The 17254-nt window shown below is 37.1% G+C and overlaps 1 protein-coding gene across 4 annotated transcripts in view; it reads right to left on the bottom strand.

Moving 5' to 3' along the window:
• Positions 1 to 1369: 1369 nt before the first annotated feature.
• Positions 1370 to 17254, bottom strand: part of EPSTI1 (epithelial stromal interaction 1) — a 92787-nt gene continuing 76902 nt past the window's right edge. For all 4 annotated transcript variants that reach the window (XM_055336168.1, XM_055336167.1, XM_055336170.1 and 1 more), the window contains 3 exons: positions 14129 to 14202; positions 8585 to 8684; positions 1370 to 1910 (listed from right to left, as the gene is read on the bottom strand). In XM_055336168.1, coding sequence (XP_055192143.1) covers positions 1902 to 1910; positions 8585 to 8684; positions 14129 to 14202 — 183 coding nt within the window. In that variant the 3' untranslated portion in view covers positions 1370 to 1901. The remainder of the gene's footprint in view (positions 1911 to 8584; positions 8685 to 14128; positions 14203 to 17254) is intronic.

Raw genomic sequence — 17254 nt, 5'->3', positions numbered from 1 at the left:
GTGCATTGGTGGTGGTGATGTAAATTAGCTCATCCACTATGGAAAACAATATGGGGCTTCCTCAAAAATCTAAAAATGAAACCACCATATGAGAAAAAAAAAAAAAGAAAGAAAGAAAACCACCTTATTATCTAGAAATTCCACTACGGGTTATCTACCTGAAGAAAAAAAACCACTAATTTGAAAAGATATAGGTACCCTATGTTCATTACAGCATTATTCACAGTTGTCAAGATATGAAAACAATGCCTAAATGCCCATCAATGAATGGATAAAGACAATGTGGCAAATAAATAAATATATATACATATATATTCCATATATGTATCCAATCATTATATATATATTATGTATATATAATGTGTGTTATATACACATTATATATGTAATGTGTGTGTGTATATAGATAGATAGATAGATAGATAGATACACACACACAATGGAATACTACTCAACTGGTGAAAAGAATGAAATCTTGCCATTTGTGACATGAATGGACCTTGAGGGTAGTATTCCGAGTGCAATAAGTATGATAGAGAATGACAAATACTGCATGGTTTCACTTATATGTGCAATCCAAAAACAAAACAAACAAACAAAACTCAAACACACAGATAAGAGAACAGACTAGTAGTTGCCAGAGAGGTTTTAGGAAAGTAGGGGAGTGGGTGAAGGGGATCAAGAAACACAAACTTCCAGATATAAAATAAGTAAGTTATGGGAATATAATGTACGGCATGGGGAATATACCAAGTAATATTGTACCAACTTTGCAAGGTGGTAGATGGTAACCAGTGGTGATCAGTTTGCAATGTATACAAATGTTGAATCACTATATTATACACCTGAAACTAACATAACATCGTATGCCAATTACATATGATTTAAAAAAATGGTCTTACTTGCCCAGCTGTAAAAATTTGCTCTTCCAACCTTCATTCTAAGACTAAATGCAATGCTCTCCTCTATACCATAGAGTTGGGCCTAGAGCATAAAGCATGGAAAACCAATATTTTTCTACTCTAAGGTTTATAACTTGGTTAAAGGGCATAAAAGTAGAATAGGAAAGCCTACTGAATTATCTATAAGAAATAGGTTGCATAGAGAAAAGGCTAGTTTCCAAACCATACATGGTAACTACATTTGTATCTAGTTGATTTTTAGGTAAACAATGGCCTTTCAGGGAATTAACTGCCTGCTCTGAAAAACCAGAGGCATAGTATTAGTAAGTAAATCAATAGCAAAGGCAGATCCAATAGTGATTGCATTCCTACATTTGATGTATATGGACTATAAAGAAGAAAATAAAAATCAGACCCATCAAAAGAGAAAAACTCAAGAGCTTTTCATTAAAAATAAAAACAAAGCATTTATATAGAAGTATTTCAAAATTTATTTGTAAATGTATTTAAAAGACTATAAAAGATTTATCATTTTCTTTTGCCCAAGTTTGTACCCCGGATTACGTAGAGCTTAAAATCTAAAAAATGCCAAAGCTTCTCCAAACCTGATCTGAGAATTACATAAGAATTAGCTGCTTAAAGAGACAAGCATGTAGCATCCAAAGCTCTTGCGAGCGTGAGACTATCAAATGATTCCTTCCTTTTTCATCATACTAACATTGCTGTAATTATGCTTCCAATAACATGTGAAACCAATGAGGAAAATAGTGTAAAATTCCACTGGTAGTAGAAATTTAATATGAGCTTAGCAAGCAGCCCCTGCGAACACCCATAAATAATGACAGGGAAAAACTGGTCATCCTCAATTGTTCAGCTGAGTACGTGGGCAATTTGAAGTCAAGGTAAAACAGCAAGGGTAAACAAAGTAGCATTAAGGAAAAGCATCAAGTGAGGTCCTTCAAGGTCAGTCGACAAAGGACAGATGTAACTAAATATTTCTCACACATCCTGGAAGAAAAAGAAAACAAAAATTAGTATAAGCAGCAAAACAAAATTCAGAGCCTTTGTTAAGTACAAAATGAAGTTTCTTCAGAGAATGCTCTTTACTCTCTTGGGCTTAAATGCCCATTTTTTAATGATTTGTCCAGTGACACATTTTAATTTTCAAGTCCCATTGCATTGGATTCACAAAATAGTCTCTGTCAACAAAGTAATGGCTTGTTGAGTGACAGCTCATCGGCTGTGTTCTTGGAGATAGGTTAACATGGGTCAGGAATAAGAGTGTTCACAAATACTGTCACCCACCTCCATGGTTACAGCAAGGACAGGACAAACACTGTGAAGCAGAACAATTTAAATGGAAATGTATGGATTAGAATGGACTTGTATTATGCAGCAGAAAGGTGACTTCTAAGGGGTACCTCGAGGAAGGGAGATAGACCAGAGGGAGATAGACTAAATGAGTCCCCTCCACCCCTCACCCTGTGCAAAGGGTCAAGAAGCCTCCATCAAGCCTCCCAGAATGTTGGGCAATATTACACTTGGGATTCAGACTATTGCTGTTCTAACATTCTGGGAAATTTAAATCTCAGGTTGCCTCACAGATCATGGCAAATGCACAACCGCCCTTGAAGACACCAGATTTAGGGTTCCCACAGCATTTCAAAGGGTCTCACCTACTGGTGTCAGAGAAAAGAGAAATTGAAGTGATTCTTTCAAAGTGTTACTCGAGTTACATCATGAAAAGTAGTAGAGGAGACCAGAAAACCAAAAGTTTTTTTTTTTTAAGATTTTATTTATTTATTCATGAGAGATACAGAGAGAGAGAGAAGCAGAGACACAGGCAGAGGGAGAAGCAGGCTCCATGCAGGGAGCCTGATGTGGGATTCGATCCCGGGACTCCAAGATCACGCCCTGGGCCGAAGGCAGGCGCCACACCGATGAGCCACCCAAGGATCCTCACCAAAAGTTTTTTAATGTAAAAATAATTTTAAATTATCAAAGAATATATAAATGTATTTATATATTTATACATATTTTTAAATATGCATTTATATATTTATATACACACAGATTAAGGAATATGAGACAAATGTGATTTATTTATTTTTTTTTGACAAATGTGATTTAAATTTTAAAAGACTGAAAGATAAATATCAATCTAATTTGTCTACCTAAAATACACTTATCGAAGGCCTACTCCTTAAGTGTTTATATGATGTCCCAAGAAACAAGTTTTTCTCTCTTTGGCTTTCATCATTGTTTTGTTGTATTTTCTGTCTTCCTCCTTTTCTTCTTCTTCAGCTTTGTACAGATTCCAGTAGTTCCTCCAAGCCCCATCTGTGAATTCTCGTTCATTCCTAGGGGAGCTCCGGTGTCATCTATCAACTTCCAAATAAATGACACAGCCTAAATATATTATGCATACTAAACTTTTGTCCACTTGTTATTTACAAAACATGTTCAGGATAAAATCTTCATATATGGCTTCTCTTCTTTCTTCTGGATGGTGTCCTTCGATGAACAGATGTTTCACTTTAATGTATATTTATTGTTTCTTTTTGGTTTATACTCTGGGTCTTACAAAATCCACCCTAGTTCAAGGTTATAAATAGTCTATTTTCTTCTAAAATTTGAAAAGTCCTCTTTTCTACTTACAAGCCTTAATCCACCTCCTGTTGAATGGTTATGATTTCATGCAGGTACTCAGCTGTCCCAATAGCATTTGTTGAAGAGGACACTTTCCTCCAATGATGTGCTTTGCCTTCTGTCATACGTCAGAATTCCAGAAATGGTTGGCTGGGTCTGCCTATGCCTATTCCAGACTGTATTAAATGTTCAAGTCCCCACACTTACTTCTTTATTTTTAGTAGTGAATTGGTTATTCCCGGTTCTTTGCTTTGATTAGAATTTAATTAAATCTATAGATTATGACAGGTCATTCCAATCCTTATCCATTAACAAAGTATAACTTCAGACATTTATTCCTTAAGGTATTTCTTTAAAAATTGAGGGGGATCCCTGGGTGGCTCAGCGGTTTAGCACCTGCCTTCGGCCCAGGGCATGATCCTGGAGTCCCGGGATCGAATCCTGCATCGGGGTCCCTGCATGGAGCCTGCTTCTCCCTCTGCCTGTGTCTCTGCCCCCCTCTCTCTCTCTCTCTCTCTCTCTCTCTCTGTCTCTCATGAATAAATAAATAAAATCTTTTTAAAAATGTATATATTTTTAAAGGTTGCATTGCCTTCTTGGTTTTATCTTTTTATTAATTTTCTGTTTATTTGCAATGTATAGACATGACGTTTTTATATCTTGATCCCATATCTACCAACATTGTTGTCCTCTTACTTATTCTAATAACATAAAATCAATTCTTTTGGATTTTTCTGAGTAGATAATTGTATCATCTGTGATTTATAAATGTTTCTTTTCCTTTCAACCCTTGCATATGATTTAAAGGAAAAGCTTTTGATGTATTTCTATTACAGATTTTTTGCTCCCTTTATTAGCTAAAGAAATGTCCTTTCCATTTCTCCTTTCCTAGCAACTTTTACCACAAATGAGTATTGAAATTTATCAAATGTTTTCTCTGTATCTACTGAGATGATCATATGGTGTTTCTCCTATAATTTATGAGGTAAATCATCTCAGTTTGCTTTGTTTTGTTTACTCATTTGTGATAAATCAAGCTTGCATCAGGGATAAATCCAATTTGATAAGGATATATTATGCTTTTTAAAGAAATTCATTATTGAATCTGTCAAAATTTTGTGATTTTTTTAATCTGTTTATGAGTGAGCCTATATACATATTTCTTCGTATAGTCTTTGTGTGAACTTGATTCAAGTTATATACACTTGCTTAATCCTTTGGGAGAATATCTTCTTTTTTCATTTATCTGGAAAAATTTCTAGACATTTAGAATTATCTGGGTTTTTTTAATATTTAGTAGAGCTTTTCTGCAATATGTCTCAGCCTGGTTTATATTTTAAGAAAAGACAGTGACAAATTAATTTAGATAGCGTTTGTATCATTTTGAATTCCCACCAACGACGTGTGAACAGCCCTCCCCACAGCCTTGCCAACAGAGCATATTGCCAATCTTTTGTTCTTTTGTCAAAATAATAGATGGGAAATGGTATTTTGATTTAGTTCTTAATTTGTGTACCTTTTATTGTGATGAATTCATTGAGTGCTTTAATTCCAAAGATAATGTTTCTTTATTCCTTGAAGTTCTATTTTGTTCTTTTTCAAATCTTCTTGGTCGTCTTTGTCTCTTGTTTTTGCTCATTGTTTAAAATCCAATATTTATTCCATCAAATGTCTTATATATAGCTATTTTAAATTCAGTATATCAAATCATTTGGTTCTAAATCTTTGTTGTTTCACCAACCCTCAATCACAGCCACCTGTTTCCTTGTGCTTGTGCTAAGTTCCAATCACTGTCTTATGTTTGGGGTATATCAGTGAACAAAACAATCAAGGGCCCTAACTGATGCGACATGGAACATACATTACCACAGGAAGAGACTAAGAGTAAACAGTAAATAATAGATAAAAGCAAATAATGTTAGAAAGGTATGTTAGAAGTTGCAGAGTGCCATAGGAAAAAGTAGAGCCCAGAAAACGGATGACTAGACCCCAGGGATGAAGGCACAAATAGCAGCATTAAATATGGCAAAGGAAACTTCACTGAGGTGGAATCCAAGAAAATGCTTAGAGAATAAACCATATAGAGATGAGTATAGAGGGAGCAGCTGCACAAGGGCTATAAGGTTAAAATAGTCAGTTCTTAAAGTTTTCAAAAAGCAGCAAGAAAGCTAGTGTGGCAGGGAGGAATAAAGAAGAAGGGCAGTGCTAGGAGAGCTCCAGAAGGATAAAGTGGGCTCTAGGTCAGGAAACACGTGGTAGGCTATTGTACAGATTTTGGCTTTTAATCCACGTGATTTAGAGAGTGATGGGGGCCACTAGAAGATTTTAAGCAGGGAGGTAACAGGATCTGGCCTCTGTGTCAAAGCGATCACACTCATATTGAGAATAGGTTGTAGGTGGTTAAGTGTAGAAGCAAGGAAACCATCTAGGAGACTATTTCAAGAATCTAGACGAGCACTAATAGAAGTTGGAAGCAGGATAATATGGTGGAGGTAGTGAGACGATGCTGCTTTGTACCTATTTGGAGAAGTCAAGAAGATTTGCTGACGGATTAAATGTGAGAGATGTGAGATGGGTTATATCAATATATAAAAGGAAAAAGCACAGATGGAGCACTCCAGGTAGAAGGGATCCAAGGTTAACTTTTAGACATGGTAAGGTTGAAATGTCCATTAGACATGCAAGTAGAGATACTGAGTGGATAAATGGATATGCAAGTCTGGAGTCAAAGAAGAGGTCAAGGCTGGAATTAGAAATGTGGGTGTTTTAAGCATATAAGTGGTATTTAAATTCATGAGAATGAATGAGACTACCAAGCTGTTAAATGAACATAAAGTTCAGAAGGTGATCCTACTTGGATCTCTGAGGTGCTCCAATGTGCAGAAGACAGCAAGATGCAGGGGATTCAAAGGAGAATGAAAAGGAGTAACCACTGAGATTGGTGGAAACCCAGGAGAGTATAATGCCCCAAAGCCAAGTAAACAGTTTCAGAGAGGAGGGAGTGAATCACTGTGACAAGCGATACAAGATGAAGACTGAAAATAACCACTGGACTATGTAATATGGACATTATTGTTAGTGACCGTGACAAGCGCATTATGGTTAGACTGCTAAAGTCTAAATCAGGATTTAAATGAGCCTACGAGAAGCAGAAGGAAGAAATTACAGACAGCTAAAGGACAGATATCTCTTGAAGTTTTGCTTGAAAGGGGAACAGAGAAACAGGACAATAGCAAGAGGAAGAGGAATATCAATACAATTTATATTTTTACCATATGCTGATGGGAATTTTCTAGCTCAGATGAACATTTGATGGTTCACGAGAGAGGGGAGTAGGGTTAGAACAAAGTCTGCAAAGACTTTGTTAGAACAAAGAGGTAAAGATGTCTGAAGAGAGTCTGAAGGGAGGTGCAGGTGGGGGCCTGAGGAAGCTCTCACCTTTCTGTCACTGCTTCTTTCAGTAAGGGAAGAGCTGATAACCACTCTGGACTTGGACAAGACTGTCCTACTAAGGAAACTTTAATATCCCTCACTCATATCATGGGAAAATGATGTTCCTTTCTTTTTATCCATGAAGAATCTAAGCAGAGATTTACAGCCCACTTCCATAAAGCCTATACATCTCACTTCCCTAAGACCTACCAATAGTCAGTGGTGAACCAGATTTCCAAATCCTCATTCCCTTAACAGCAGTCCATGTGATGTTCACTTACTCTCTCCCACATCTTCCCCTCAATCCCAGACAATTTTCTAAGTACTTTCTAACTTTCAAGAGTTGGTAAGTAGAGGAGAAAATGTGCAGAGTTTCCAAGTCCCGTCCAAAATCCAAGTTTCAATCATGTCTCACAACTTATAAATTCCATGAACTTGAGTAATGTCTTCAAGTCACAATGCCCCATTTTCCACATGACTCCAAAACACATATTCTTATGAAGAAGTCAGTAATTTGTAAAATGTAACTCATGATGCAAAGATACTGTGTTTTGATTCTTTTCTCTCTCTTCCATGTCATCCCTATTCTGAATGTATTCTGAATGCCATAGTGATAGCGATACACATGAGTATATATCATGGATACACATCCAGTATGATTCCTTGCAAATTTGCATACATTAATTATATATATACATATTTTTGTGAAATCTATTCAATTTTTAACTGCTAAATCCCTTTCAAGAAAACATGCATAAGACTTCCAACAGATTGTCTTCTCAAAAATTATCTTTTGTCCATCAAAATGGATTTATTAAAGGGTGATCTCTAGAATTTCCAGCAAGCACTTGGTTGTATTGTTGTATTTTACCAGTTTAAAGATTTCTATCTGCTCCATTTTTTAGTAGGTACGTAGGCACTTGGGCTTCAATTAGATTATAAAACCCACTATAGTTAGTTTTGATTCTATACACATTGCAAAAACTGCAATCATATACATTCCAAAGATCCAGTGCTGGTTCAATGATATATTGTGCACGCAAAACACATTAAGCACATATTATAACACAAGTTGCAAGATTTTCTTCACAGAAATCCATAAGGACATTTCATTTCCAAAAAGGGCCTTTTGCTGTAGGGTTTTTTAAAAATCATTTTGTAGTGAAAAATTAAATACCGGTTTCTTTGATGTGCTAGTTTCACTGAAAGAATATATTGCTAGAGAATGCTTACTATTTTTATAACCATACTACACTTAAAATCTTCTTGAAAAAAAATTTTCATTTGTTTTTGTTGTAGGTCTGGGCAAGGGGTGATAAAAAAAAAAAATCTTTATAGCCCAGGCAATCACACTGAGAACAAAGGGCAGGTGTCATTTTTTATTGTGATTGGCCAGCACTGAAACCAGGACTTTCTCCCTCTCTCTAGAAACTATTGTGGAATTTACAGTAATCACCCTGGCTGACCGCCCATCACACAGCTGAACAGCACACCAAAAAAATAATACCCTGGGAGAAGGCCACAGCATATTTTTTAAATTCTCATTGTTTTTACTCTTCAACTTTGAAAGATTTTTTTTTAAGAGAAAAGAAAAAACTCACCCAGCTGTTACCACTATTCATATTCCAGTGGCCTCCAAAGTGCTCCAAGCCACCTGGTTGACTTTTGCCTTGGAGCCGGTCCAGAAAAACATTATTTACCCTTTAAACAATGAAAAATGTGTATAAGTGGAAAGTTTGCTACAGGGCTGAGAGATTTTTTGAGAACCTAACATGCTGCATGAACTAACTCTGGGGATTGCTTTCCCCCCTCAGCTTAGAAGTAATCTATAGAAACTTCTTTTCACATTAACCATATGACATGCTGTTCACAGTCCTCTGCTGGAACTGGTGCCAGTTGTGACTCCTACCAAAGGGGGCACAATTCTGAACTTCAGAGCTTCATTCCTTCATCTTCTACTAGTTTGGCAATAGCCTTGTTCTCCAGCAACCACACCCCCCGCCCCAAGCCTTGCCATGTGTGAACTCCAGAGGCTGAGGAGAGGGAAGCTTCAGCAAGACCTAAAACATGAAGAGGAACCCAAAATAGCTCAGTGGCACAGTCGTTACGATGGAGATGTCCCTCCCATATGCCCTGTCCCCCCACTGCCAGTCTTACTAAAATCCCATAAGTGAAAAGTAGAGGGAAATGGGAAGAGAGTATAAGAAATGGGAAACATCCAAAGAGGGAAACTCAAACTTTCAAAAGGAAGAATAATAAATAGATCTTTCCCTGATGTTTGGTCATACCTGCCGCAACCAATTTCAGAAATTAAGGTTAACACGTGGAAGGTAAAACCTTAAGGAGAGGCAAGAAAATGATTATAGTAAAGGTCAGAATAAGAGTTAACTGTAGGGTAGTGGTTATATTCTATTTCTGGAGCTGGATACTTGGGTGTTCACTCTGTAATTAATCATTCTAAATATCTGTTTCGTGGACATTCCTGTGGGTTATATACTACAGCTTTTAAATTTTAAAAAGTAAATTAAAGGCAACACCATGCCCCAAGTTGCCTATGTGTGGTTAAGTGGAGTCAGAGATGTGGAAGCTGGAGACTCAGCACTGTGATCTGTACCCTATGATGTCAACGGATTATTGAGGAACAGTGTCATTAAGACCATAAACTTCTTGGCAGAAACACAGTGCCTCATGCATAACAACAGCTCAGTATATGTTTATGGAAGGAAGGGGACGCAGGACCCAGTCACAGCCTCCTTTTCGATGGTGAAGATTGGCAGAAAGTGGCCACGGTGGGTGGCTATAAGTCAGTGACTGGGAGATTTGGGAACTTTGAAGAAAAGGACTGCTGGGTGGCAAAGTCAGAGGCTGGGTTTGTTTTGTGCCTGTCTGTGCTTGTTCAGTGCCAGCTAAAATGCTAAGTGCATGTTGACCCAGACTGATCTCTGGCTTATTGGATTATTGTTTTCTCAATAACTTCTAGTCCCATAGACAGTAGTCACATCTGAGTGATTAGAAAGTTTCTTTCTCCCTTCATCATAAAATATACCTGAGTGCCATATTCTAGTCAGCCAGGTTTGCTGCAGAGTGTGATGTTTATGTCATCTTTTCTAGACCTCTCAGCATGCAGATAGAACAGTTTCTTACTCAGCCAGAGGCCTGAATATTAAGAAAAAAGCTGACCCTTAAAAACACAGCTACCCTACAATCCAGTAACTGCCCTCCTGGGTATTTACCCAAAGAATACAAAAAATGCTAATTCAAACATGCACCTCTATGTTTTTTTTATAGCATTTTTACAATAGTCAAACTATGGAAGCAGCCCAAGTATCCATCAATAGATAAATGGATAAATAAAAGGTGGAATGTGTGTGTTTGTGTTTGTGTGTGTGTGTGTGTGTGTGTATGCATGGAGTATCACCCAGCCATAAAAAAGAATGAATCTTGCCATTTGCAGCAACGTGGATGGAGCCAAAGAGTAGAACACTAAGTGAAACAAGTCAGTCAGAGAAAGACAAATACCAGATGATTTCACTCATATGTAGAATTTAAGAAACAAAACAAATGAGCGGGGGGGGGGGGTGGAAGAGAGAGGTAAACTGAGAAACACAGTCTTACCTATAAAGAACAAACTGATGGTTACCAGTGGGGAGGTAGGTGGAGGGATGGATGAAATAGGTGACGGGGATTAAAGACTACACTTATCATGAGGAAAAAGAGAGAAAGCTGACCCTGATTCTCCTTAACCACACAACCCATGGTATTCTGGATTGCCCATAAACCTGGGATTGTTTTCATCTAGTCTTTTTGTCAGTTAGCAGAGATGGGCTTCCCTTCAACAGTGCTCATCCACCCCACATCCAAACCACTAGAAGTCTAGAGTTGACTCTATTCACTAAGCACATCCTAAATTCTTTCCCCAATTCTTTTCATGGCCACCATTCTCGTCCAAATCACTATCTTCTCTCATCTTTTTACTTCCACATTAATATATAATTATAAAAGGGATCATGCCTTCCTTCTACTTAAAACCCTATGATTTCCCATTAGTCTTTTAAATGCTTCATTTAAATTCAATTTAATTAACATATAATGTATTATGAATTTCAAAAGTAGAGTTCAGCCATTCATCAGTTGCATATAACACCAAGTGCTCCTTACATCACCTGTTCTCCTTAATGTCCATCACCCAGTTACCCCATCTCCCCCACTCCCCTCTAGCAACCCTCAGTTTTTTCCTAGAGTTAAGAGTCTCTTATGATTTCCCATTAGTCTTAGAATAAGATCACTGGCTTACAAAATCTTGCTATTTTCTGGCTGCCACTAACCTCATTTCATCTTACTCTCTTCCTTACCATCTATAATCCAATCACTTGAGACTCAAAAAATCCAACTCATTTCCACTTTAGGACCTTTGCATTTTTTCCTAAACCTAAATAATAAGGGACATCTAAGTTTATGTTTTGGACCTCAGTCTCTGTGTGACTGTCTCTTGTCCTTTGATGTTACCTCTTCATGGAGAAACTATCACCTCCAATCTCTCCCCTCACAATACATATCATTGTCTGAAATACTCTTGTTGTTGACTTCTGTTTCTTTTTTCCAAATTGAAATTTCCATGGAGTCAGGGATGTTCTCTGCCATTTTATGCCTATTCCCAGTGCCTACAACAAAACCTTTATGGAGTGTGTCCTGATATGTAAAAAGTGAATAAATGATTCATCCAGGTGCATGGTACCCACATCTGCCTGCTTCTGTGACTGCAGCTACATCATGAAACCACCAATGTGGTGAGTATAGGCTGGAAAACAGCCCAATGTCCACTGCTGTCAGTTTGTTCTCACTCTGTGAAGACAGATGGCTTGTCATGTACGCAGGTGGTATTATTCACTTTTGAGCATCAGTTACTAAGAGGACAGCAGAGTGGGTTCAACCAGAGATCGTAGGTAGTAAAGAGTTTGAATTTTCAGTAGGAATTGAGAAAAACAAAGAAAAGAAAAAGCACCAGTTCATGCTTTTGTTTACTAGTGTTAGAAAGTACATATATTTTATTACTGTCAAACCACTGCTCTGGATTTTCTTCTAAGGGTTAATATGGATAAAAACTATTATTTATGAATAGGTCAAGTTTCTGTAAATCAACTCAGTCAACTCCAGTTTTCAGCTCATAGCCCAGATCTTTTCAAACCCTTGACCTACATGTTTTGTCTTTTCTCTCTGAGGTTTCAACTTTCTTCTCTTACTCAGAAAGTTACCATGGGTCAGGTTCAGGTGCAGACAGGCTCAATCAGTACAGGATGCATTGAAAAGCTTGTGAGGAATTCCACAAGCTTTTATTATAAAAGTCAGAGTTGATTTTTCTGCTATGTCAACTTTTAAATAGTAGAAAGCATGCTGTCTTTTTAATTCTAATAAAATTATGTCCCTGGTGATAATCTAATTTATGCCCTCCACACACACACACACACACACACACAACTAGTGTTGCTGCCCTCAGCAGGAATGGTCACAGCTATTTTATTCATTAAAAGACTACTGAATATTTTCATATAACATGCAAAAACTCACTGTAAAGGCTGAAGAACAATATAAACATACACTCTCCTCAAAAACTGAGAACATAAAATGTGTTTAAAAACTTGATCAGTTGTCTCAAAACTGGTTACTCAGGTTATTACCCAGAAAGATTTCCTCTTAGAATAAATTTGCATCTAAATTTAACTAGAGTCAATCAAAAGAAAAAATAAGGTGTAGAAAATAAATAGCCCCACCAATATTTAGGTATCCAAAATTATGGAAATAAACTTAAATAATGAGGCTCAAGTTTCCTACAACAAGAAATTAATCCTTTCCACCTCTAATCAAATAATTTGCATTTTCATTGGATGCCCATTGAAGATGAATTTCTTAGCAATAGGGCCTATTAATGTAACATACCGCACTATCTTTAAGATGCTTAAAGTTTTACAATCTAATCAATCCTCAGAAATCCAGAGAAATAACTGGCTAATACTAACAACCAATGTTAAAGAAATGCATGATCAGGTTTTTTAGTAGGAAGAATTTTTAAAAGAAAATGAGAAAAATCAATAAAAGAATAAACTATTTTATAACCTACTTTATTTTTTAAAAATAGGGAGCAGTAACTGCTATCCTTCCCCCCCCCCAAAAAATAGCCTAACTAGTGTATCAGAGTTTTGGTGTTTTCTTTTAATTGGAGAAAACCACATAAATTCACACTTGATATTTTAAAACTATTTTGGCTGGACTATGGAAGCAGAATAATCCAACTGAAAAAATATGAGTACCTATCTATAGTTCACAGCTCCAGCAGAATTTGGAGCTTCTTAGCACACTCTGTAAAGTCTCAATTGCAAAATGAAATCACCACAACTAAAAAATACACATTAGCAACAGTAGGAAGGTTAAATGTATAAGCGAAGCCACTCAATTTCAAAAGAATTTGCTCTTTTAGATCATGAAAGCCTTTACATTAAATTCTTCTCCTGAGATCCTCACGATCACTGCAATAAACTCAGATAACCCTAATGCCCCCAGGAAAATCCTGGAATAATAATACATATGGCAGGTTATTTGCACTGGCCCCACATCAATATATTTTATCAGTTACTCTTAATGTCTGCTATTTGGAATAAGAGAGTACCTATAATGTTAAAAATTGCTTAATGGTTCTATTTTAAGATATTTTTCCTAATATATTAATCAATATAAAATAGTTCTTGTCTGACCTTCCGTATTCAAGTATGAGTATCTCACCATCTATATGATTTCAATTATTCTAAAGTTGTCTACAAATAGTAAAAGATCATCTCAAAGTATTAAGATACTTTGTCCCATGGGAGGCAAATTAAGTATAACCTAAATAAACAAATAGTTTGACAGAAAGATTACATTTTCTAGTGTGAATTTATGCCACCTATCCAGAAAAACTGGATATTGTATGTGTATGTATGTAGCAGTTGGCATCCTCCCATCCGTACCATACCCCAATCACATAAAGATTAAAAAGGTAATATATATTCCAAAACCATACTTAATATATGACTATAGTGTTTTCTTAAAACATTGCGAAAACTTCATAGGTAATTGTTTTCATCAAGGATGCTTATTTTATTAGCTATTTATACCTCCTGTGTTCAGCTTGGTGAATTCTGGTTCTTGCTTCCTCCTGTTGCTGTTGGTTAAATTCCAGTAATTCACTCTAAGAACAATAAGAGTTTTAAAATATGGCTTTCAATTAACATGGTTGTATAGAAGATACTCAAATCAATTACGTATTTAACCTCAGCTGGTATAATATTTCATTTTTGAAACTTTTACTTAAGTACCATTTCCATGTGAAATTATTTCCTTACATAATTAGGTAGCAAAAATAATCGTGCCTTGGCCAAACAATAGCTCTGAGAGTATGAAATTGTAAGATTAAAAAGCCCATGTGCATACTCAAGATATTAGGCTTCATAGGTACAACATACACAGAGACAAATACAATGTGAGTTAAACTCACCTGTGTCTTACAAAGGAAAATCAAATCAGTTCTTCAAGAAATGTCACATCATACTATTTCCTGGTATTTTCTTTAGCATTTCTTTCCCAATAAATTGATAGCAGCTTACAAATAAATGTTGGACTCGATTCTGCAGTGCAATTCCATTAGTAAAACATCCTCAATCCTGGGGAACAATCGACTTACCTATTATTGACTAGTTACTTCTAATACCAGCAGAACTTTGGACTCCCTAGAGGGGATACTTTGCTTCAGGTAGGAGATCATGTTACTACAGCCAAATCTCTGCTTCTGACATTTTGATTATTTTCCTAGAAGAGGCAACTTCCAAACTTAGTTACTCTGTTTATGGAATTAAGCCAAAGAACTAGGTGCCAGGATTGCTCTAGTATTCAACTGCCTTCCTTGAGGCTGGCTGATGTTTAACCTCTTTTCAAAGACAAAAAAAAAAAAAAAAAAGGCAGAAAGAGGAGAATTATCATGACTGTGTCATAAGTTAGTGCCTGAGTCAGAGGATTTTCTGGTAGGGAAAATATTGAGACATCTTGATAAACACATGTCAACACTGTAACTTTTTAACCACAAAATGTCCTTGATGAAAACTATAAAATAAATTCAAAATTCAGATTGACTTTTCTTAAGTTTTTTTTTAAAGATTTTATTTATTTATTTATTTATGAGAGACACACAGAGAGAGGCAGAGACACAGGCAGAAGGAGAAGCAGGCCCTGCAGGGAGCCTGATACAGGACTGGATCCCAGGACCCCGGGATCATGACCTGAGCCAAAGGCAGACGCTCAACCACTGACCCACCCACATGCCCTAGATTGACTTTTTTTTTTTTTTTAACTACAAGGGCCTTCCAACATTGCATAACCCCCATAACAAAGAGACTGGTTTCATAAACTGTGACATTCAAAATATATTACTCATCAGTCCCTAAAGCACGTTATTTAATTCCAATTGTTATCTGGTACCACCACTAAGGGAAGAAGTCAGAGTGTTTTCTAAATAATTGAATAATATTCACTCAACTGTTCTACAGGTATTTATGCACTAGATGCCAAGCCTTATGCTAGAGGTTGATTTTCCTACAATGGCATAAAGTCATTTATTTCATTTTAGTCACTATAATATTACGAACATAGTTTTAAACGTCTAGCAAGTAATAGAGCTACTTATTAGTAATACCAAGGCCTATACTAAAAGAAAAGAAGCTCCTGTCCTCCCCATCGACCCTAGAATCACTTTCAATTCCTCTGTGTGGTTTCATCTGTCGATTACCTCCTTAAGAGTATGCATATCCTGCTATTTCTTAACTTTGAAAAAACATATTATCTTTTGCCTTCCTACCATGGAAGATTTAGGTCTCTATTACTATCCCCATCCCAATCCCAACCTCCCCTCTCACCATCCTCAGCCCTCATCCTTACAATGCTTTCCAAAGTTTAGTGTGGCAGGGGAGGGACTCTGGGTGTCCTACTCTCTTTAGACTTCCAAGCCATCCTCATCTTTCCAACGCCAGCCCTGGAGGTACCAGGTGCCTCCAGTTCCTGAACTGCATCAGGTCTACTTCAACTTGCACCTTACTAGTTCTTGCAAATGAGTTCTAGCTTTTCCCGTTCTACATTTCAGCTTCCAAAATTCTGCTGATTCCTTTTCTTTACTGCAGTCTCCAATCTATTCTTTTGCTCTTACTGGCTTATGGCTTTATTTTTTTATTTTTATTTTTTTTGATATTTCCCTTCTTTTTATTTTTTTTTATTTTTTATGATAGTCACACACAGAGAGAGAGAGAGGCAGAGACACAGGCAGAGGGAGAAGCAGGCTCCAAGCACCGGGAGCCCAACGTGGGATTTGATCCCGGGTCTCCAGGATCGCGCCCTGGGCCAAAGGCAGGCGCCAAACCGCTGTGCCACCCAGGGATCCCTGGCTTATGGCTTTAAATAAAAAATTTCTGTGGGGGACACCTGGGTGGTGCCATCTGCTAACTGTCCAACTCTTGATTTCAGCTCAGGTCATGATCTCAAGGTCATGAGATGGAGGCCCGTGTGGGACTCCACGTTCAGTATAGAGTCTACTTGAGATTCTTTCTCCCTCTCCTGCTCGTGCTCCCTCTCTCCCTAAAATATAAAAATCTTTAAAAAAATTTTTCCGGGATCCCTGGGTGGCTCAGCGGTTTAGTGCCTGCCTTCAGCCCAGGGCCTGATCCTGGAGACCCGGGATCGTGTCCCATGTCGGGCTCCCAGAATGCAGCCTGCTTCTCTCTCTGCCTGTGTCTCTGCCTCTCTCTCCTTCTGTGTCTCTCATGAATAAGTAAATAAAATCTTTAAAAAATAAAAAATTAAATAAATAAATAAATAAATAAATAAATAAATAAATAAATAAATTTTTCCTTCAATAGAGGGGAAGGGAGAAGAAATGGGTAGGAAATATCAGAAAGGGAGACAGAACATGGAAGATTCCTAACTCTGGGAAACGAACTAGGGGTGGTGGAAGGGGAGGAGGGCGGAGGGCGGGGGTGACTGGGTGGCGGGCACTGAGGGGTGCACTTGACGGGATGAGCACTGGGTGTTATTCTGTATGTTGGCAAATTGAACACCAATAAAAAATAAATTTATTATTAAAAACAATTTTCCTTTATCATCTTTTTGATGGACTTTAAGAGAGGGACTGGAGATAAGTAAATGAAATATTTTGAAGGTACAATGTTTAACCAGAACTTAACATTTTCCAACAAAAATTT

The sequence above is a fragment of the Nyctereutes procyonoides genome, unplaced genomic scaffold (genome assembly GCF_905146905.1).
Source record: "Nyctereutes procyonoides isolate TBG_1078 unplaced genomic scaffold, NYPRO_anot_genome, whole genome shotgun sequence".
Lineage (NCBI taxonomy): Eukaryota > Metazoa > Chordata > Mammalia > Carnivora > Canidae > Nyctereutes > Nyctereutes procyonoides.
The sequence above is the reverse complement of the archived record's forward strand: the minus strand, read 5'-3'. Positions and strand labels throughout refer to the sequence as shown.